The 23,935-nt window shown below is 36.8% G+C and overlaps 3 protein-coding genes across 4 annotated transcripts; all 3 read left to right on the forward strand.

Moving 5' to 3' along the window:
- Positions 1-337: 337 nt before the first annotated feature.
- hoxa13b (homeobox A13b) lies at positions 338-6,528 on the forward strand. Its single transcript, XM_067449751.1, has 3 exons — positions 338-408; positions 5,021-5,695; positions 6,267-6,528. The coding sequence occupies exons 2-3, from the start codon at positions 5,068-5,070 to the stop codon at positions 6,506-6,508; spliced, it is 870 nt and encodes a 289-aa protein (XP_067305852.1). The 5' UTR covers positions 338-408; positions 5,021-5,067; the 3' UTR covers positions 6,509-6,528.
- Positions 6,529-13,456: 6,928 nt separating this feature from the next.
- hoxa11b (homeobox A11b) lies at positions 13,457-15,252 on the forward strand. Its single transcript, XM_067449752.1, is given in 2 exon segments — positions 13,457-14,216; positions 14,897-15,252. Coding segments are annotated over 2 exon segments (993 nt in total). The 3' UTR covers positions 15,130-15,252.
- Positions 15,253-18,873: 3,621 nt separating this feature from the next.
- On the forward strand, positions 18,874-21,580 carry hoxa10b (homeobox A10b). Of its 2 annotated transcripts, none has more exons than XM_067449753.1 (2): positions 18,874-19,665; positions 20,848-21,580. In XM_067449753.1, the coding sequence occupies exons 1-2, from the start codon at positions 18,882-18,884 to the stop codon at positions 21,123-21,125; spliced, it is 1,062 nt and encodes a 353-aa protein (XP_067305854.1). In that variant the 5' UTR covers positions 18,874-18,881; the 3' UTR covers positions 21,126-21,580. The 2 variants fall into 2 exon arrangements, with proteins under 2 accessions (XP_067305854.1, XP_067305855.1); XM_067449754.1 differs by having other exon boundaries at positions 20,851-21,580.
- Positions 21,581-23,935: the final 2,355 nt, after the last annotated feature.

Here is a 23,935-nt window from a genome sequence, read left to right on the forward strand (position 1 = left end):
ACGTGTCATTTAACTTGTTTCTGTGCCCCTCTGGACAGTTTCATGAAGCTAATGATACAGTCAGGACCTTTTCACTCTTGCTCACTGTTTTTTCCCCTCACCCTCAGAACTTTTATTTGCCGCCTCATTCTCTCATTGTCTTTTGCCTCTTCTTGTCACACTCACTTTTGCACTCATGGTTTCCAAAACGAGGGAAAATGCAGTCGTCGGTATGTTTCTGATCTACCCACCAAAGAGCCACAGAGAGGACATAATGCTAGAGGTCACATGATCACAGGACAAACCCATAAAAAGTCCATTAAGCATGGAGGCCTAAGTGCTGTGTTGTTATCTGTTGGCAGGTCTTACAAACAGAGGAACATGGGGTAGTTAGACTTCAGACAGCCCAAAACCCGGTATCCCATTCAGGTTTGAACCATTTAACGCATGACTTTCTCTGGTCATTGAAACACCTGAAAATTATCTCTCAGTCTTTTCTCAGCGGTAACGATTTTCTAGACTTCAACATTTATCTTCTAACTGTAGTTCGTTGTCTTGTTTTATCTTCTGACATTTGCTAGTCGCCGGGCGGATGCAGCCACTTCAGAATCGGATTATTTTTGGCAAATGTGGATAATCGTCCTCAACTGACCACGTGGTGAATAACTCAGATTCAGATGACAAATTCTGCGTCGGCTGTAACATCTCAGTTCATGTTTCGTTATTTTTGTGATTTGTTTTTAAATTGGTATCCTATAGGCCTAGCTATCTAAAGGTGTATTGATCGCATAAAACTATAACAGGTGGAAACTCTTTTAGGCTATAGATGCGATGTAGGGTATGATCTCTGAATAATTGAATCGTTAATTGAGCGCATTCTTTATGTAGCTAGTCTAAATTTTAACTTCGCGAAAGCATTTGTTTTCAGGAGTTGGGTTCAATGAAACACTTAGCCTATTACTAGGCTATAGGTAACATTTGTAATGACTTTCTGAAATGACTATATTGCGATAATAATACAATCCGTGTAGAATGACCTGAAAAGTCCCCATTAACAAAGTGTTAGATTTAATCTTCTTTTTCATGAGGCAGAAATGAGTACACTATATTAATGTATTTAATTTAGACTAATTGTATGGACCTTGAGCTTCAGGTGGTAGAAACAGGATATGTGTATAGGCTACTTGGATTTTGGTGTAGGTAATGTAGTTATGTTATGTTTAATTGCTTGAAAAAATACATGCCAAGTGAGACCTCACTATCTTTTTTTCCACAACAGAAACACAAAATTGCCATGTAGTTGAGAAGCCTACAAGATGGCTCGTTGCCATCAGTTTTAGCCTACATGATTCAAAACAAGCTTATTGTATTATTTAATTTCACGCATTGTGTTGTTCCTTCAAAACAATTGTATAATTGCATGTTAAGCTTCATACTCTGCATGCTTCATATATAAAGGCTTTTAAAAAACTGTAGACAGTAAACTCGTGTTTTTTATTGACCAATTTAACTTAACACGTTTTATAATAGGCTGATTATTAATTATTTATTTATGCCTAGCCCTATATCATTTAATAGAAAACTAATCTGGACCCTAAAAGAGTAAAAATTTAAATATTTAGTCAACATTTTTCGCTGCCACACACACACACACACACACACACACACACACACACACACACACACACACACACACACACACACACACACACACACACACGCCTAAGTTAAACTGTTTGGTTTGAGAGAATGAGAATTATGACGAATGTTTGGACTTTGAGATATGCCAATAAAACAATTTCTTCTATATTTCATTAAAACATTAACTAAGGTAGGCTAATGCGATTTTTGCTTATGGGAAAACATACAAAATAGATTGGTCTACTAAAATATACATTTTATTTTTTTATTTTTTTATTTTATTCGTTAATTCATTGCGTATTATTACGTAATAAAGGTGGTTGGCGATATTTTAAGGGATGATTCCACAAACTGGACATCAAGTTTCTGCTTTAAAGCATCTAAGTTGTGACGTTTAAGAAAATATTGCATTTATGTTAATATACAATTTAATTCCAATGCAACAGTAGGCTATAGCGTCAGAAAAACAAAAAAATCCTAATATTAAATCCGTTAAAGTAAATTAATAGCCTAGTAATTAAGATGCTTAATAATTAATTAGGCTATTCAATTTAAACGGTGTTTTCAAGTATCCAACAAGACCAATGTAGTGTTTTATTTATTTATAAAATAGCAACATTTTGAAAAAATTCAGTAGGCTACCTCAAATACATTTTAACCGATTATTTACGCGTCATAAGTTCATAAAACTATGTCAAACCGCGTTGAAAGAAAATTTCATTGGAAAGGGATTTTTAAAAATATATTTTAGTAGCCTATATATTAGGCTATTATTAATAGGCTGCATGTTTGCAATATCAAAGTGTCTAAAATACGTAGGCTAATGCAGGTAACATTACCAGGTGAGATTTGAAGTCTACGGTTTTCTATAGTGTAGGAAGGACTCTAGTATTCGTGCCTTTCAAATATTTACTTTTAATATATCTACAGCAGCCGTTGCCTATATTGGTTTTCGTGAATGTATTTGCAGAAGATGAATAAAAGTACCTCATTTAGAATCTGAAATTAACATTTAAGCACTCTCTTAAATACAGTTCACTCAGTTCCAGTTCTTTGCTCATGAGAGTAAATTAGATCCAAGCCAATTAGATCCAAAATTATATTTTGGTTGAAATTGTTACATAAAGACTTATTTCCGTCTATTTAAATTACACACAGAATGATTGAAATGATCCCAAATCTTATAGGCAACCATTGTCTTCAGCATCTCACAAACTATAGTGCATCTATTTGAATAAACATAATCTTAAGGCTTTAATATGTCATGTGATTGTGTAGACTAAAAAAATGTTTAGGCCTACATTAGTCTACTTTAGGCCTTATTGACAGGGCTAAATGACCAACAAACGCGATGGCTGTGGTTTACGTCAAATCCTGAGGAAACAATTGATTATTTTTAAGTTGAGGAATATTGTATAGCCCTTTACCGGTTGTCTAGCTATATCTTCGAGGTAAATGTAGCTGTGCATTGAATCATCTGTGGGTCTAGTCAGTGTACAAGCAATTCTCACATCCGCCTGTTTATGTTGACTCCGTCTTTACGCAGTTCAGCTATTGAGAGAGGGTCGGACAACGCTGAACGCTAATAGCTTAAGAAACCTTAAACAGATCAAACAGGGACTTGGCGCCTAACATGCCTGTGTTTCCACGCCACCAGCGAGCTTATTTCCTGTGTACTTTGCTGCAGCGAGCATATAGCCGACAAACGGCTGCTCCTCGGTACCCCAACTAAAATTACCAGGATTTTTTTAGTTTCTCCTTCCTATGTGCATCTAATAAACAGCTCTATAATAGTAATTTTGAATGTATCTATTATTTATCGTAATTGTACTCAATATTCTTGAAGCTGATATTAGGCATGAAAGTATCTGTTTCTCAGATAAGGGTAAAAATATAGGCTAGGTTATTCGCCTAAAGAATCGTTCCAACATTAAGGTAACTTATTAATTTAAATGCAACAAGAAACTTACCAATTTCAGTTTAAATGTGTCACGTTTAAAAATAAAAAACGTTTTGACTGATTTCGCCTAGTCATTCATGTGTACCCGACTTGAAAAGAGACTCAAATAAATGAAATAAGACTAGCAATACATCATATGGGATTTTTATATCATTTTAGGCTGACATAACATATAATAATAGTCTCCTACTATGATAATAACAACAATAATTTGCCTATTTCTAGCCTAATAAATACGAAGCCTGAATATTGGCTCTCTTTAGGCTACTGCTCCTCGCTATTTAATTCCAGCAGAGCCAGACCTCTGTGCCAACACATCAAATAACCAGAACTGTAATGAAACATTAATCAGGAGACACTGATGCTGAATCTGCGGCATCACAAGGAGTATAATACCTTTGTGCTCCTGTTTACAATGTACCCGGAGATGTGTGGTCGTTTCCTGCCAGACGGTCTAGCCTTCAGTGACAACAAGGGCCCTGGCTAGACTGCAACTTTCAACTTGACCTTGGCCTCCAGCCGTGTGTAACTCATATGTAAACGAGTCTTGCCAAATTGTGGGCTGGATTTCTAGCCGTATAGAGTAATAAAATGGTGGTCATTTTCATAAAGTGTGATTTGCTATTTGACAATTTCATGGGCTCGAAATGGTCGATGGTATTATGGTTCACTGTAGCTCTGCAAAAATGAAAGAAAGAAAATTGCCACTTTGAGACTTTTTTGTTCTTTGTTTAATTTGCATTATATCTGTTCCACGTTCACGAGACTATGCGCAGGAGGGAAAATAACTGTGTACATATTGCCAACACTGACATTGGTAAAAGCGAAGATACTGCTCAAGACACAAAAATTGTATCTATAACGTATTTGACAGTAAGACGTGGGAAGAATGTAAATATGCAACATTCAACAATAAAATCCGTTTTGTTGGTAAATTACAAAACATATTTGTTGTTTAGACAAAAAAATGGCGATGAAGAAATTATTGTTTTTATAAAATAATAATAAACCAAAACAGGTTCAGCATGTTAATACAAAATACGCACCAACTAAAAAACGTTATATTATTCATGAGTGCTAACTGTATTTTAATAGTCGATATGAAAATGTGATATCTACGATTTTGCAATACTTGTACTGTTAAAATTATATACGGTGCGTTAAATTCAGTCCCATTGCGCAATGGAAAGCCACTTGGTTTCCTCTTTAGGATAAAACTTATCACCAGAATCTTTATAGGTATTTTTGACCAAATCCCTCCACTTTGTTTCACTTCAGTGCCGTATGTTTGTCTTGCTAGATCGGCGTTATCTCCAGTTTAGACGTTTATCAGCCTCTTTGCATGTCACGTGCCTCAGCTTGTCCAATAATAGTTGGATCTCGACGCACACGGGACGCATGGGTATCTGTTACTCCACTGATCCACTGCTTCTCTTTCAGTCTTGGGGAATTCTAAAAGAGCTGGTAGGCTCCATGTAGGGCGTGCTATGACAGCGTCTTTACTCCTCCATTCCCGCTGGATTGACCCGGTGATGTTTCTCTATGACAACGGCCTGGATGATATGAGCAAAAACATGGAGGGATTTGTGGGAGGCAATTTTGCTGCTAATCAGTGCAGGAATCTTATTGCCCACCCGTCTTCTTTGGCCCCGAGCACAGCCTACTCGTCGAGTGAGGTGCCAGGGTCGGGCATGGGAGAACCTGTCAAACAATGCAGTCCGTGTTCAGCCGTGCAGAATTCTCCCAGTGCTTCTTTGCCTTATGGATATTTTGGCGGCAGCTACTACCCGTGTAGGATGCCCAAGTCCTGCCCGCAGCCCACCTCGTATGGGGAAAAATACATGGACACGTCTGTTTCTGGAGAGGAGTTCTCTTCTCGTGCTAAGGAATTTGCCTTCTACCAGGGCTACTCGTCTGGCCCTTACCAGCCTGTGCCGAGTTATCTCGACGTGCCAGTCGTACCTGCGCTCAGCGCGCCCGCGGAACCAAGACACGAGTCTCTTCTGCCTGTTGAAACCTACCAGCCCTGGGCAATCACGAACGGGTGGAGTAGCCCGGTGTACTGCCCGAAAGATCAAACACAGTCAAACACCTTATGGAAATCCTCTATTCAAGGTAAAAACGCAGTGTTTCTGCTTTATTATGAGAGGAAAAATAGGGTTTCAGAGCGCGTAAAATTAAGCTTTACTAGGCCTACGAATAGCAAGACTTTTATCATTGATTTAAAAACGAAGAAAGTACATTTAAGGTGCACATGGTCTACAATTTTTATAGGATATTCTCACCACTTCATGATTGCAAATGTTTGATCACACGTTAGATTAAGGTCCAGTTCTCACTACGACTTTTCCCTTTAATAAACTGCTTATATATAGTTAGTTGCTATGTTTAGGTATTGGGTAAGATTAAGGGATGTAGAATATGATATAGAATGTGCTTTATAAGTACTAATAAACAGCCAATATCCTAGTAATGTGCATAATAATAACCCAATAACCAAGTAGTTAATAGTGAGAATTGGACATACCTTTTTATTTTATAATCATTTGTTTTTTATTATTTGTGTTTTACTTGAGGCATTTTTATCATATGGTGTATTATTTGACATTTCTGACGTAAGCACCTATTTGTTACTGCTTTTGCAAGCAACCTTATTTTATTTTTTTGATCTGATTCTGACCCCTAGATCCTGTGTCAGGTACCGATGGAGCGTCAGTGCGTCGAGGGAGGAAGAAGCGGGTTCCCTACACCAAGGTTCAATTGAAGGAACTAGAACGAGAATATGCCACAAATAAGTTCATCACTAAGGACAAACGAAGAAGGATATCTGCTCACACAAACCTGACCGAGCGACAAGTGACCATCTGGTTTCAAAACAGGCGGGTGAAAGAGAAGAAAGTGGTCAACAAATACAAGGCCATCAGTTAAAGTGTGAAAAAAAGTAAAACTGAAATACCAAAGGGGTATAAATGGAAGGACCTTCGACATTATTTATTCTGAAATCCATTCCATCATCCGTTCCACGTCACGAGACTATGCCCAGGAGGGAAAATAGCTGTGTGCATATTGCCAACACTGACATTGGTAAAAGCGAAGATACTGCTCAAGAACAATGTGCCCGTGTTCACTACTTGATTTTCACACACACAAATTTAATCTATAACGTCTTTGACAGTAAGACGTGGGAAGAATGTAAATGCAACATTCAACAAGAAAATCAGTGAAGTAAACAGACAAAACCATGGCAATTCGTGTATTTTTTTATTTTTATATTTTATTTTGTACACATCCCGTTTCCATAAAAACAACTGTACCTTTCAGACTGTGGATTTGCATGCTACGCTAACTGTACACTAAATTACCCCAAGACTGTTTCGAGCTTTTCTTTTCTTTTTAACCCCATACGCACATTTGTAAATACAAAGTCGCTTTTTGGCACCTGCGAAATATACAAATTCGCATGTGTGTTACTGCAGAGAGTATGCAAATAAAACTCCACATATTAAGTGATGCATTTCAATACTTGTATCTTTATATTTATTCCGAATGTCAATGTTTAGCATAAACATAATACCCTATTATAGAATATATATATATATATATATATATATATATATATATATATATATATATATATATATATATATATATATATATATATATATATATTTCCAAAAAGTAGGCTAATGAGTAAAATAGAAGGATCAGCTGCTAATACGAATGAGTGAATAGTGTCTGTCAAAATGTTGTCTTTCCAATTTTTTAAAGAACAATTGTTCTACAATAGCCATTTTCCATGAGCGTTACAGTGCTGCCATCTAGTGGCACAAATATGCATTTGCCTTGACTTTCGGCAATTGGGTTATTGTTCCTCACAGAAGTATTAGAGATCTGAAATCTACGAATACGAGGTTTATATGTTTTCTTTAAGTGTTAGTAAAGCCCCATAAAGTTATAATAATCATTTTCCTTATTTTCAGTCCTCTGATTCTACACTCTTTGAAGAAAAAGGTTCTATAGAATCTTAAACGATTCTGTCAGGCGATTCAAACCTTTTAGTGGCTCCAATTAAGGCATCTTTTTATGGATTTTTATTTTATTTTAATTAATTAATTTAGTTTTAATGAAATGTTATGAATTGAACAGCTCGTAAAAATATTTTTTATCACTGGAAAAAAGAAGAAGCAAATAACCCGTTAAGCACGAAAGTATTATACAGTCATTTAAGACATTTCTCCTTATAAAGAACCTTTTGGGTGTAAAGCTTTCTTTAAAATCGAACCCTGGGGTTCTATAGAAAACCAATTTACCTTTTCTTTGTACTTGAAGATCAGTGACTCAGATTCCAAAAACAGTAGGCTAATAGATGTTTTAAAATGAGTTTGTGTCGGTGTTTTGTATGTTTTTCCTTATACCATAAAAGTTAATCATCGAATAATATAGTCAACAATAATAATCTAAAGGAGAAAGAAAAGAGTGAAAGGCAGGGAACAGAGTATGAGATATTGGAGGTAGGCTATTATGTATATTATTATATTATGTATAATTATGTATATTCTTCTCCGCATAATTCACACAATGCTCAGTTTAGCCATATGCAGCTAAAAAAAGACTCGGGTTTGGAGTCACTCTGAGGTAGGCGTTTTCCATTTCCACAACAAAATTTCAAAATAAGGATTTAACTGTTTACTGAATTTCAGCTAACAAATATTTACGTACAAAGCTATAGACCATATTTTAAAATATGAAACCAATGAACAAGCAAACAAACATTAAAACAAATATATCAATACGTAAATAATACCAACAAAAGGTTTTTGTTGAAATCAGCTTCCACAAATTAGAGAAAACCAAACTACACCTGAAAAATAAAATGGAAAATTAGTAAACAGACGTACAATGCATTTCCAATAAAGTTTGTGAACTGTGACATAATATTTATCTACCGTTTTAAATGTAATTCATTTTTGACATGCTTCATATTATAATAATATTTCATAAATGTTTTAACTACTTACTCAACCCAATGTATATCCGAATACAATCTCTCGGTGTATGCTACATGCCAATCGCTCAAGTTCATTGCAAACCAAAGCCACTAAGACATCAGTTTGTAGTTTTAATACAATACCAATTAAATGCAAATAATAAATAATCCAGTTAATTTTGTATACTTGGCTTTTTGTTTTTGCATTTTTAAAATGTATTAAGTCACATCGTGTAACAACAATTCGCCGCCAACGTTTTAATTCTGGAAAACAGTATGCCAGCAGTTAACTTTTATTATTTAAAGAGTCAGAAAGATTTTTACTTTTCAACTTTTTTGTGCTTGTTACAGAGCTGACACAATTGCTATTCAAAAAAGCTGATACATTTTCAACGTTAGTATATTTCATTAACAGTTGATCATTGATTCTATTCTATTCTATTCTATTCTATTCTATTCTATTCTATTCTATTCTATTCTATTCTCTTAAAAATAAAGGTACTTTATTGGCATGGATGGTTCCATGTAGAATATCCATGGAACCTTTCCATTCCGCAAAATATTCTTTAGCCTATAGTAGAAAGAGGTTCTTCAGATTTTTTAAATGTTCTTTTTACTAAGTTTTTTTGTTGTTGTTTTTTTAGTCTGATCACTGAAAGGTCCTTTGGGGTACCAACAATGTTTCTTCTATGTCGGCATTAAGAAAAAAATACCTTTTGGAACCTTTATTTTTAAGAGTGTATTCTATTCAATAAATGCATAAAATAACAAAACCTCTACATTTACCGAGTATTTGCGGAATTTGTCGTAATGGTACAGGCAATTCATAGCCTATATCACCGTAAGGCTTCTGAATAGTCACAAACAAATGATCAGAATCTATTTGTGGGATCTGAAGGCAGGCTGGGAGCTGGGGTCTTGAAAAACGTCCGAGCAGACGGAAAATGTGGAGAGAAGCACACATGGACGGGATTCACAGTCTGCGTTTCAGTGTATCAAAAGGCATTTCAAACTGGACTGTGCTGCCACCCAAAGGCACTAAAAGAAATGGTATTTTAGTAAACCAGCACCGTTCTCAACATCAGGGATGGTCTATGTAAATTGAATTCAGATGCTTGTGAGCGTTTTTGAGTTTATAACATCGCTAAATATTATGAACTTCAGCTAATCGGTAAAAAGAAAATTGGTGATGTTTAGCCGACTGTCGGATATAAAGTCTATGATCGCTTTACAAATATCTATAGGATAAGGCTGATGCCAGAACGTTAGATGGATATGAAACCTAAGATGCTATTAGTGTCTCATTACTTTACTGAAATAAATATCCAACAACGACAACAATTTCATTTATTCCACTGCTCATACAAAAAGCAACATTTTCAACATTAGGTGTTCATCTATAAGGATATAGGGTTTTTTATTGTTGTAAGCAACTGCAGAAAATGTTCACAAATAAATTACAGCCTATGAATTATTTTGAAATGCATAAGGTCTGATTTATATAAGCAACTCTTTGGTGTACACAAAATTATACATTGTAAATCAGCTTTGAAAGTTTCATAATTTGTACACTTTTGTTAACAGCCGCAATTAAATTAGGCAATGCCTTAAGTGTTTTACCTTTGTTTAGTTTTTTAGTTAATAAATGATAATGGCTAAACAAAGCGTTTAGCAGCCTAAAGGAGAAAAAAAAAACTCCTAGATATTCCTATTAATATTAACATTTATTTATTAAAAGCACATTTTCCCTAATATTTAAATACGTTTCAATAACATAAACTAGACGAAAGCGTGCTATTAAAATGTTTTTTTGTATTTTTGAGGCATTCGATCGGATTTTCCTTCCATTGAGTGGCGCATGAACCGTTCATATCAACATATTAGGTACAGTTTTATTTCACTTGTTTGGTCTATGCAGATCTGCAATTCTGAAAAATGTGGTCCCCTGTAAAACTGTTTGTACAAGTCATAGTGGCATCAACATCGATACTCACCAAACTTTACCGAGCAAGTGCAAGGCAAAGGTTGGGTTTAGGTTCAACCCCGCTGTCCTTCTCCTGGAAATGTGTCGGGAACCAGAAAACTAAAGCAGAGGAATATAATTTTCTAGATTTTTTATATTTCACACAAAACGCCTAATGGGTGGTTACAGAGTAAAAACGTATAAAGACACAGGACTATAAAATAGTCTAAATCTACATTTTCAACGAGACTTTACCTTACGTCATTCCTATGGCAATATTAAAAGTGGGCCCTCAACTGCACTGCGACAAAACATGCAGTGAAAAGATAATCAGTGCTAATTAAATGCACCAAAATTGTAAGGACATGCAGCCAGACAGTAATATCACATTTTCACATTAAAATAACATTAGAAAGGGAACGAAAAGTGGATTCTATTTTGTTATATGATGGCACGTTTATTTTAATATAGCATTAAATTAATTAAATTAAAGTGTTTTTTCTATTTATAGGCTACAATCTTCGCATTTTCAAAGTTTAGACGTCATTGAACACGAGAACGTCATTTATTTGTTCAAATTGAAAGACCCTTGTAATTTAAAAAAACTAAATCTAGGCTATGTGTGTTAAAATGAGTTGAATTGAAATGAACAGGTATGAAATGCATTTTGCGCGAGCTTTACCGCTTTTACACGACAACTGAACGATTTACAATTTCAGAGGAGAAATGGGTTGTTAAAAAATCCCAAACCACCGCTTTTCAAAGTGGATTGACATGAGCGTCTAACACAGAACAAATTTCATTTGTTCTTAGTAAAGTGATGACAAATTGACTTGGACTGTACCAATTACTGTGCTTCTCAAGAAAGAAGTGCTAACTTGATCCAGTGCGAGAAGTTATCGTTCGTTTGCATATAATTTGCCTTCCCTAATACGGGTGTCCAAAAAAAAAAAAAAAAAAAAAAAAAAAAAAACAATGCTGAAGAAAATGCCAAAGTTCCGTGCAATACAATTAGTAGCTACTCGTGGAAACCCTTAAACCTCACCCGGGGCGCTGTTTGTACACTATATGTGCAAGTGACCATCACCCTTGAGGTCTTGCTCACACACTTTTAAATAGCCTATGTCAAAACGAAATGTAACGTTTAACCTAGTTCTTTGTGGAGTCATATTGATCCACGCGTGGGCCTGCTCAGTAAGGCTACACTGAACGACACCTTCTATTTGAACCCACAACTCTAATAATAGCAAGATTATTGTTAGTGACCGAAACATGCATGATAACCTTCTATGAACACGTGCATTTGTGAATTAAACCCGGAAGAAAACATGACTCTCACCCGATACAACGCACGGGGCCGTTGTCTCCCTTTAATATACTGTTACCCGTGACTTCAGGTCTCATTGAAGTTCACGAATTCCAAGTAGGTGGCGTCTCATGATCACTCTCCGACGGCCATGGCTTGTCTGAGCTGACAATGGCTGGAGGAAGATACCAAGAGCACCATAAAACCACGTCTGTCTTGGACTGGTTTTAGTTTGTGTTGCCTCCCAGCACAAGATTACTCATTAAAAGCCATAATACCGAAGAAATCAGCGTTGGCAATAAGGGAAATGCAAACCGTTCTAATCTCACAAAGAGCGCATTTTCGTAGTTGAACATATAGCAGCAACCGGTTTACAGGCTTTGTCCAAACTTCTCATTTAATTTTCTCTCGGTTTTATTTGTTCATAAATGAGTGTATTTGGAAATGTTCGGCCACTGATCATGGTTTAATCCAAAGTAATTCTATGGGGGCCATAGTCCAAGCTAAAACTTAATGGGCCTCAACTGTGTTTTCAAGCCGCTTCACTGCATGACTCTAGTGCCCAACCCGGGCAAATTCTGCCTTTGTCTTTCCTTATACACAGCATACCTTAAAAGATTATTGGCAAGCGTAAAACGCATTAATTAATTCTGCAGCAGAACGCAAATTGACCCTTATTAATTGTCTTCTTGAATAAATGCTGTATATGAAAAAAGCTTATCTATAATATCTGTTTGAACCAAATGGCGCTCAGAACAAGAAGTTGAAACACGTGCACTATATTCACATTTTGTAATTAATCAAATCATTCTGTCAAAATTAACACTCATATTAATACAAAAACTATCTAAATGAATTGCATTTTATGTAATTATATATAGATAATATACTAGCTCATGCTCATCCAACTGCGCCTTTTGTGAATATCCATTTTTATATTGCTTAAACATTTAGGCTACAATTTGGGACCACAGTACAAACCTTTAATTGCTTTATTTTAGTCATAAACACACTTTGAAACAACGTTTTCAAATAAACTATCATGGTCTTTTCTTAACAGAGAAAAACACCAGAAAAGCTCAAAATTAGCAAAAGCGTAAAGTAGCAATTCTCGTGCCAATGGCGCTGAACTGATTATTATGAAAGGCAAATATATGAAACACAAAAAGGCATACACAGCCATACCATTTTGTTCGATTTAGTTGATTGCATGCAAGTCTCAATTAACAAGAACATCATTTGGGAATTCAAATTGTATCACTGCGAAATATATTATTTGTGCCTTCCTGGCACTTTTATTTTTAAGAGCCTATATATACGACGGAAAAATGGGTAAGAGAGTTACAGCGACATGAGATATCTGAGACTTAATAGAACAAATCCATAAACATGAGAAGCCACGGTGATGTTAGTAAGGCGCGTTGGCTATTGAGCGCGCGGATGGGTTTCTCCAGCAATCCAAAGTGTCAACATAACCAACTGTGGTCCACTGCATGCGCACGCTCATCAATGAAAGTATCGCTCGCTCCTCGACTTGAACATTTGCACATGTTGGCATACAATATTCTAAGAGGTACATGTCAATTTCTGCCCTTGGTCACATGACTGGCGCTCTCTGGAATGGATGGAGATGGATCTCCACGTCAGCTCACGTCTCAAAATTTCTGCTCGGCGGATCTGCTTCAAAGCCACTGAAGCTGAAGCAGCTCTGTACTACGATGCGAGGCAGTACTATGGTTGTGGCGTGCCCAACCAAGTGTCATGATGGATTTTGATGAGCGGGTACCCGTTGGGTCTAACATGTATTTGCCCGGCTGTACTTATTACGTGTCTGGAACGGAATTTTCTAGCCTTCCTCCTTTTCTGCCCCAGACCCCGTCTACTTGCCCCATGACATACTCATACTCCACGTCCAGTTTGCCACAAGTTCAGAGCGTTAGAGAGGTATCTTTCAGGGACTATGCCATTGACACGTCCAGTAAGTGGCACTCCAGGGGCAATCTGCCACACTGCTACGCGACCGAAGACATGGTTCACAGGGACTGCTTGTCCAATCCTGGAACTTTGGGGGACATGCTATCGAAAAATAACTCGGTTCTTTACCACTCCAACGCGAGCCACACGTCCAACGTGTATGGCAGCGTAGGGAGGAACGGAGTGCTTCCCCAGGCATTTGACCAGTTTTTCGAGACAGCGTACGGGAACGTGGAAAATCAGCCGAGCGAGCACCCGGTGGACAGAGCGAGCAAGGCGCCTCCTCCGCCCGCGGAATCAGCCAGCGACAGTTGTCGGGGAACAGAGGAGACAGAGCGGTGTGAGGAAACCAGCAGCCCGGAGCCATCTTCCGGTAACAACGAAGAGAAATTCAGCGGCGGCAGCAGTACGTATTGAAGCAGTTGCGCGAGAAAGTTTCTGATGTAACGTGCTGTTGTTAAAGGTTTTATATGCTGTTTTATAAGCATATAAGGTTTACAGAGGGCCCTGTATATTTACCCTAACAAAACTTTGTTATAAACGCGAGATCACGTGCTCGAAATTGAAATTGGCCGTGAATGATAGGCCATTTCCCTTCGAGTCTTCAAAAACATGCTTTCCAGGCTTACAGTCGGGCTATTTATTAATGCAACCATATTTAAGAGACGCTGAGCTTATTTATCGCCACGGTTTACGTCAGACTGTTTCTTTTTTTTTTTTAGGTAGGCTATTGTTCTGACTAGAATTCCTGTTAAATATTAAAGAGCAAATATTCTCAGATGTGTTTTTCCCCCTACTTTTCTGGTGAATGAAAATAAATAAAAGATGAAATGTTAAGCCTCCATTATCGAGTGTGTTGTTGTTCATTACAATTGGAAATGAAGGGCTAAATGCATAACGTGTTCGGTTTTTACATAATTTATCATTTAATTATTACAATCAAATTTAGATAACCGCTACACTTTTGTGCATAATTTTGTATAAACGGTAATTGCCTCTCCTGCATGCATTACTACAATATTTCTATGCAATTGTGTAAAGTTAAAGGTCAAATCCAATGACTGTTGTTTTCTCTCTACATTTCAGATGGACAGAAGACACGGAAAAAGAGGTGTCCTTACACAAAATATCAGATTAGAGAGCTGGAGAGAGAATTTTTCTTCAGTGTTTACATCAACAAAGAAAAAAGGCTCCAACTTTCCAGAATGCTCAACCTCACCGACCGTCAGGTCAAAATATGGTTTCAAAACAGAAGAATGAAAGAAAAAAAACTAAACAGAGACCGTTTACAGTATTACACCACGAACCCTTTGCTTTAGATCGAAATCATCTACGCGAAATGATTCATTTCAAGTTCGTGGATGGACATTCCGGCTCCCAGAGGAGATGCGACCTTTATTCCTCTGACAGACTTTTTCACCGATATAAACATACATGTATATTCTCTGTAATATTTACCGTTTGGAATTAAAACTATTATTATGATTTTTCATTTTATTCAGTTAAGTGACTATTCAGTTTACAGGGATTTTGTTTGTGTTACTATTATTATTATTATTATTATTATTATTATTATTATTATTATTATTATTATTATTATTATTATCATCTGACCAAGATCTGTAGTTTTCGCATATGTGCAGTAAGTATAGGCTATGCTTGCTAAAAAGAATAAAAAAAAAAAAACTGGAGAAAGCGATATAAATACTAGTGAAAAGAATGTGTTTTCAATCTGTTAAATAGGCTACTTGTCTTTTATATTATTAGAAACTTTTTTTCTCATTGAATGACGCATATTTCATGAACTTATTGGGTATTAAATGCACCATGCGCGCTATTTTCTCTTATAGCCTACTTGAATTGTGTGGACTTAAAGTGTATATTTTATATTATGCGTCTTTACTGCGCATTCTCCAGTAAAATCGGGTCACTTAATAGGCTAATTGTGTTAAAAAAATGTCCAAAAACAGCATATTTCTTATTTATTTTTAAACAGACATTGGACATTAAGACAAAAGCAATAACTGATTAGTAACCAGCATGGACACTCCTCTCAAACCTTAATTGTATTTTCCTTATGACTTCTGTGTTTTTTCCGCCTTTTCTTTAAAACGTGTGTAAAAAAATATATATCAATGTTGCAGGAGCTCATTCGTGTTCATGATAATCTCTCATGTTTATGACGTCTCTTCAGTGTTATATAAATCAGTCTCTTGAAATATCTGGTGTTTTCTCTCTTTTTCCTGGAGCAGGATCAAATGTTTGATGGATCTTGCGTTATATTGCCTCCACGCGTTTTCTTTGATTCAAGGATCAAGTGTTTGCCGTTATTAATGCCTAGTATCCATTACGGAACTGCCCAAAACATGGCTGTGTATGCTTCCATGAATCAAATGGCCTTTCAACAAATTGTTCTATGTCGACCTTATATATAAGTCTTCATATTATACTGCTGTTTTGAAAGTGGCATGTGGCTAACATCTAGCATCTTAAACTCAAAGAAAAGTTATTTTGTCTCGAGAATGAAAAGTCTTGTTACTTCAAGTAATTTTACAGTTTCCCTGTATCAATAGCTAGCTATATCGACGATCCGGTGCGAGAGGATCACAAATCCGATATGGCTTATGCCACTCAGAAGTCTAATAAACAAGGGCGAGTCTGGCCGACCATATAAGATAATAACGACTGTTTTACGTGATGACCCTGACGGTTTGCGCATCCTTTGAGGCTCGATGGAATTTCGCCCTAATTACGGCACATCCCCCCGTTGCTGCAGCAACTCGGTCATAAAACCAGTCTTAGTCTGGAGCATTTGTAGAATTGGAGTGAGGTGCCATAAACCGTCTGAGAACCAAGGTTATTAACTGTGACTAAGAGCTAGAAAACAACGGCTGGAACCACTGAAAGCTTGTGTTCACGGACTTTTCCGCCATCATTTGTCTCAGTGTCCCATCATGGCACCACGACCGGATTGCTCAGTTTCGCGGCTCCGACGATACATTCCATGTCCACTGGGTGGCGCACTTTAGATCAATGTCATTGCCGGGTTATCTAAAATCCCTGCTGAAACATGTTTACTTTGTGTACGGGCAAAGGACAACGTCTTCGTGACTATACAAGGCACTGTTTCAGGTAAATATAGCCAAGCTACCATTTAGATCATGTTTTTCTCAACATTGCATTTAGCTATTTATTAGCCTACAATTTTTTTTAGACAACAAATAGTATATTGAGCACGTAGCACATGTAAAGTTTAGTGATTAAGAAAAACATCATTTAAAAAAGCAGCACCACTGGTAACAGTTGTATTAGTCCAAGAGTGTTTGTTTATCCCTGACATTTATCAGAGATTTATATATTGTGAGAAACTGCAGGCTTGCTTTGATTATTGATGGCCTAACTTTAATGGACTATTTTTGTATTATTATTATTATTTCCAAAATGTTTCCTAAGCTATAGTATTAAAAAGACGTCTTCTGCAAATTATTGTTTATTATTGAAAAATTTCTAGTCTTTATTGGCTAATTAGCCTAATATACATTTTATTTTAAAACAATGTCCGTAGATTCCCTGCATGCAGAAAGTATAACCTGAATAAATATAGTCGAATAAATGTAATCTAAATAAATTTAGCCTATTCCAATTATTGAAATTAATTTCTCAACGTAGCCGAAAATATTAGGCTAACTTTCAAATAATAGTGTTTTTTTGTTTTTGTTTTTGTTTTTAGACGATAAGCTTGTCTCTTATGAAGACGCTGTTAAGATTCCCCGAATCCAAACATTATTATTGTATTATTGGAGCAGGGACAAATTAACTATAGCTAGCCTAAATACAATTAGTTCGTTTTGATAAGTTTGCTTCTTCTTTATATTGGTGGACCATTGTTTTTTCAATGGTTATTTCGACCCGAGTCCTCTAATTAGTAATATTTAGGTGCCATTTAAAAGCGCATGTTAATGGTCATTTTGATAGTTTTGTAATCAGAAATATGTTCATTTCAGCTATAGGACGATTATTGCTATTGACGTATAAATAGGCCTATTTGTGGATCTCTGGCAATATTAAATTACTTAAAACCAGAGATAGAGATTCAGAGATAAAGCAATGCATGATAATTTACAGAATCACATTTTTCAGCCGCATAGAGCGCAAAAAAAGAAAAGTAACCCAAATCTGAGTGAGACATTTGGAGTTATATTTCCTGTAATTAAATGCAAATTCAATTGCATAGCCTAGAACGGCGAACATCATGCACACAGGCTGCTTTTCAGATGAAAATATCCTCAAAAAATAGGCAAAGGTGGATTTAATAAAATTCAACAATTGCGTTAAAATTGCTATCGGTAAATAATTAAAGGCCGTGCGGGTTTGTGGTTAGATTTGTCGCTTATGAAGTTTATAACAGATTTTATATTATTTTACCATTGACCCCATAACTCAGTATAGCTACTGTAATTATAAGGCTTAAATAGACATTTAAGTAGCTTTAAAATTATCAAATGCTAAAAGTTGATCATATTCTGTGGAAATCAACATTGAGTGTTTGTGAAAAGCAGACCGAGTTCAAAAAAAGCCTCCTCTCGTTTTGAACTTGAGTGTAAATAAATTGTTTTGACCCTCCACATGCATGAAAACCAGAAAAGCAGTCTGTAACTCACTGTTTATGTGCTTAAAGGGCTGTTGGGGCAATTACAGTGTATCATAAAGGTTTACAATTTTAGCACTTGATCTCCTTTTCGATACCTTGTTGCTTTTTGGTTTTATATAGGCTACGTGGCTCACAAGGCTCAGCGGCAATGTCAGTGTTAACGAAGTCAGTGGTCGTAAACATAATGCTGTTCAAGTTAAATTCTGCTTTTTATTCGTTTATACATTCAAAAAGGACTGATCAGGTTTATGTAGATTTGACTTTAAAAAAAATCTACTAGCTTGAAAAAGATATGGGACACAAGGGTTACGTGCGCACAGAGGGAGGAGTCATCGGTGCTCGTTGCGATTTAATTGGCTGTTAGCTCACACTGAGTTGTATAGTTATCAGTAATTATATTCAGCATGTTTTGCACAAGAAATGTCATCCAGAAAGGGCAATCTTCTTCCACCGTCAAATTATACCACAAAGATGTCATGCTCCGATAGTCCATCTGGAAATTCGTTTCTGGTAGATTCCTTGATCCACGGAAGGGCCGAGGGAAGTGGACACTACTACCAAAACAGCGGAGTCTACTTGCAGCCGACCTCCGAGTATTCTTATGGACTGTCTAACTGTGGCTATTTTTCTGGACTCAAACGGAACGAGAGCAATTCGCAAAATGTAGTACCTACATGTGGGCCATATCAAGGCATGGAAACATGGCTGGAGACGTCGAGGTCCTGTCGCATTGAACAGCCTAACAACCAAATTACCCCACGGTCGTTCTCGCCCACCATAAAAGAGGAGAACTCTTACTGCTTATACGAGTCTGAGAAGTGTCCAAAAGACACCATTACAGAGGATATATCGTACTCGCGGCTGACACCAAACTCATGTCCATCTAGCAACAATAACGGCTGTGTTCCGGTGCCCGGTTACTTCCGTCTATCTCAGACGTGCACCACATCTAAAGGTTTTCCAGACAGCCAGTCTATATCGACTCATCTAGCTGCTGCTGCTGCTGCTGCTGCTCAACGCTCGACCCGATTTGACAGCTCTCTTTCAGCCATAGCAGCAGAAGCGAGCAGGGAAGAGAGCGACGAACCCCCAGCATGCGCACCATGTGCCCCGGGAAGAAACAAGGAGCTAAGGGGGTCCACTGGCACCGCTTCATCTCCCGAGCCACCGGACAGCCCGGAGAAGGCGGTCACCGTTACTAAAGGTTAGTTTTATTGCCTAGTCTTAAAGTCCAAAGGATTCGGACGTCCTTTGGGCGCGTAGAAACACAAACGCCTTTACGCGCAATAAATATTTGGATTCGTTTTTTGTACATTGCATACAGCATTACAGATTTTATTTCAAACACCCCTTAAGGCAGGTTTATCAAGCATAATCATGTGCGAAATTCTTCTAATGTATAAATGATTGTGTTGAGCACGCCCAAACCAATTCAGCTTAAGTCCTTGTGTCTGTCTGTAATCCTTTACACATAACACAGCATTCGTTCGAGCCAAACGCAATGTGCATTGATTTTATTTCTAGTTCCCAAAGCTCACGTTTTTAACAATAGCCCACCACAATTATTACATTATTTAAGCGCACAGTAATAACCCTAATTTGATCGATATGTTCAAACAAACATTCACAGCAAAATATTCATATGTGTCAAATGATCACATAAAATGTTCAAAAAGCAAACAGGGCCTATCGGTCACAAATCACGACCATGGACTATCCCCATTCATTTAGCAAGCCCTTTTTTAGAAATATGTAATCACTTAATATGACCTTTTATTTCAGATGCACATGTGGCAAGTTTGTTTAGCTACACTGCCCGTGAACAAAAATAAATATGTAAATATGTAGGCTACTTTTAATTTTTCACATAAAACGACCGATAACGCGTCTCCAGTGCCTTAATAAGGCAACTGTTCTGACAAAAACGATATTGATTTAAACAAAATCTTAGTTAACTTTCATATAATAGTCAAAAAACTAAATTAATAAATCGTACGCCAATACTAATATTGGTACACACAATAGTCTCACAATTTGCATTAAAACGTGAATGTTAGAAAAACGTATTTACCAATTCATCTTATTCGATGTGTAATTATTTGATGTATTTTGTTACTTTATTCGGTCAAACTTGATTTTAAGGTGTCTTTGTTACCCTGCAATTATACATTTAATTCCTGCGTAAAACTACGTGTACTTACTATAGGGTTGGTTGCATGTAATTATGCATAATTTATAGTTATTACTCTAGTAAATACATGTAAGTATGGTACTGTACAATAAAGTGTTACCCTTTAGACTTTAATTGGCAGGCTATAATTAGGCGTATTGTAGTCTGTGTTGTGAAATGGGGGCTATTACTAAACTATGTCCCTCACATTTTCAGCAGGAGATTCCAAAAGTGAGAATACAGCTAACTGGCTGACTGCGAAGAGTGGCCGTAAGAAGCGTTGCCCCTACACCAAACATCAGACACTAGAGCTGGAGAAAGAGTTCCTCTTCAACATGTACTTGACACGAGAGCGGCGCCTCGAGATCAGCCGCAGCGTTCACCTCACGGACAGACAAGTCAAAATCTGGTTTCAGAACCGACGGATGAAGCTGAAGAAAATGAGTCGAGAAAACAGAATCCGAGAGTTGTCGACCAACTTCAGTTTTACATGAAGCCTCCTCGCTTTATAGATCTCTGGCGCCCTCCTCCTCCTCCATCAGCTGCAGTGGTAGCCTACAACAAAACCGTCTCCGTAGGTGTGTGTGTGCGCGCGTGCATATAGGACTTGTGCAAGATACTATTGATAACTTATTGTGTGTCGTATACTGTTGACGTTTTTATCTGTTTATGTATAATTTTATTTGACATCCCAGTCGTCATAACATGTCACATGGTTATTTATAAACTGTCAAGACTTCACTGTAAAAGCAAGAGAGGAAAATATCGAATTCTGAATGTGTTCATTGTACATAGCATTCAGACGATATTGTACATTTATTGTATATAACTGCGACATTTGCATGTTGTAATAATAATAACTATTATGAAACCATTTTAAATAATAACAATACGTTTCTTCTTCTTAAGTACGACCTTGTCATGTAACCTATTTGCTGTTCTAGGCATAAGTCCAGTTCTTAGAAACTTGTATAGTTATAAACATGACGGGACTTCCGATATTATTATTGTAACAGCCTTCAATGGTATGCCTACAATCTTTCTGAAAACACAGGCCGGATTCAGATGTAAATTAATTATTCATACGTGGCAGAAAATAAATAAAGGCATGTACGTGAAAGTCATCTTAGCCTACTTTTAAACAATTCTTGTATAGTTTTCCGAGCTTTCTTTATAACTGAGATTTGTAATGGAGTAGGCTGTCATTTTACTGATTATAAAATTTTATGATTTATCTCCCGTGTATGTCCCGTGAAGAGTCACACAAAAATGAGTATTCCAATCATTCCTATTCCTGTCAACATTCAGATTATTTGATCTAATTTAAATTAAATATTCCATGAAAAGTCTCCATTTTGGGGGGTAGCATTGGTAAGATCACAGCAGTGTGGAAAAACTCCACACATTTGATTGTACTTGTTTGCTTGTGCAACACACAATGTCGATAAAATAAATAGCTACAAATACGGCGTTGCCTTCTTATCTTCTCAAGCAAGAAACAAAGACAACTGCTAAGTGATTTAGGTAGTTTTATGTTGTTGGGCTCTATTTTACATCCCCACAACACGAAACTGTCTTAATTGCCTCGCAGTGAGATTCAGCACAACAACAAGACAAATATGTCGCGGCGAAGTTTGAGAAGAATTTAGAACCATTCTAGCAAACACAAAAAGACCAGCATGCAATTCTCAACAACTATATATCAACGACATTATTTGAATGTATGAACTGCACTGTTGAACTGAACATTTTTAGAACTGTATAAAAAGTAAATGGTGGAGTGCAGGTGTAGATAGCAAGGCCTCGGTTACGATCAATGCACTTTGGCCAAAGCCGCGTGCGCATCAGAGACTGAGAGCACGCCCACATTGCCGGATGCGTCTGCTGGGCCGGAGGAAAAAAACACAAAGGCTTTATTGGCCATATTCAGGCCAGACAGCCAAGTTACAACCCGAAGAAAAACAGAGTAATAGCCCCCGTTATAAACAGAGTCTGTTGAAGTGCCCAGAGATCCACTCTCCCGAGGACAAGATCACAGCAATGCTCATTGACCAGAGGGAGAGAATTTGCTTCTGGTCGCCAATGGTTGTCCTTTTATTGTCAATGCTTTCATGGCTAAGGCGAAAATATTTTTTAATGTTATAGGCATAACAATTTCCCATTATAACAAAGCTGTATATTCTCATACTTTACGTCGGAATTACGACGTTTCTGATTTTCAAACAAATGTGCCATTTGTTTATATTCTGAGTGCTTAGACGTCCAATGCTAGATGCTACATTTTCGTTTTAACCACTGGAAAAATACGAATATATTAACAATTTGACAATAAAAGTTATTGATATTTGGGATATTGTAAAAAACATGTTTTTCTATATTTATTAGCTTAATAACGCAAACAGGAAAAGTAAATAGCTATCACAATAATATGACTGTGCCATAATAATAAGAGATAATAAAAATGATGATTTTATCTTTTTTGCAGTTTTGACCTAAAACATTTATTATTTTTAATTTCACAGCTGTTGTAAGAATTAGTTTTGATGCGTAAAGCGTAATTTTAAACATAGAACAAACGCTCTATTTTGTAGAAGTTGCATAGAGTCGGGTTAATTTTTTGTATTATTTTTTCTCTCAGTTAGATATAGTTCACGTTCAGATTTGGTTTACCTTGTCTACACATCGCAGTGTGCCTTGCTGAGGAGCAGACTGAAGGTTTGAGCGCGTTACTGAATGACTGGTCACTTAGCAGGTCATATCTCAACCATCCAAGTGGCACTTATTGCCATATAAAGTATACATATGGCTCACGTAAAGATCATTTTTATGTCTGAACTATTTTATGTCTTCTTGTGCTCGAACTAGTCCTTGCGCAATACGTGTATCCATCATAGATTTGTCTGGAATATTTGTGAAAAATAAACATGTTCTGTCTTAAACAAGGTGATTGATGTTGTGACGTCAGTAATTAAGATATACAATTGCATTATAAAGTATTTACGCGTATAGGGATTTATTTTATTATTGTAAACAGTAGGCCCACTCCATTAAAATTTGGATACGAAATTCTACAATGACGCATATCAAATAGCCATTTTTGTTACGCTTGGTTATTAGATGCTGAAGTTTAACAACATGAATAAAATCAAATCCACCTTCATAAAAGCATATGGCTATACCATTAAAAATATGACTTGTAAAATGGAGGCCATTTAACAGTGCGCACTGGTTAGGCTTTCCCCTTTATCTCCCACGTTCTCTCCCACAGTCACGTGTCTAGCACATCCAATCCAATCTCTGCAGT

The sequence above is a fragment of the Pseudorasbora parva genome, chromosome 7 (genome assembly GCF_024679245.1).
Source record: "Pseudorasbora parva isolate DD20220531a chromosome 7, ASM2467924v1, whole genome shotgun sequence".
NCBI lineage: Eukaryota > Metazoa > Chordata > Actinopteri > Cypriniformes > Gobionidae > Pseudorasbora > Pseudorasbora parva.

Bases quoted from the DNA above. Each gene is read 5' to 3' on its own strand.
- hoxa13b (XM_067449751.1), top strand. From the start codon at position 5,068: ATGACAGCGTCTTTACTCCTCCATTCCCGCTGGATTGACCCGGTGATG. The intron at 5,696-6,266 runs GTAAAAACGCAG...TCTGACCCCTAG, and splicing joins ATGGAAATCCTCTATTCAAG to ATCCTGTGTCAGGTACCGAT.
- hoxa10b (XM_067449753.1), top strand. From the start codon at position 18,882: ATGTCATCCAGAAAGGGCAATCTTCTTCCACCGTCAAATTATACCACA. The intron at 19,666-20,847 runs GTTAGTTTTATT...TCACATTTTCAG, and splicing joins GGCGGTCACCGTTACTAAAG to CAGGAGATTCCAAAAGTGAG.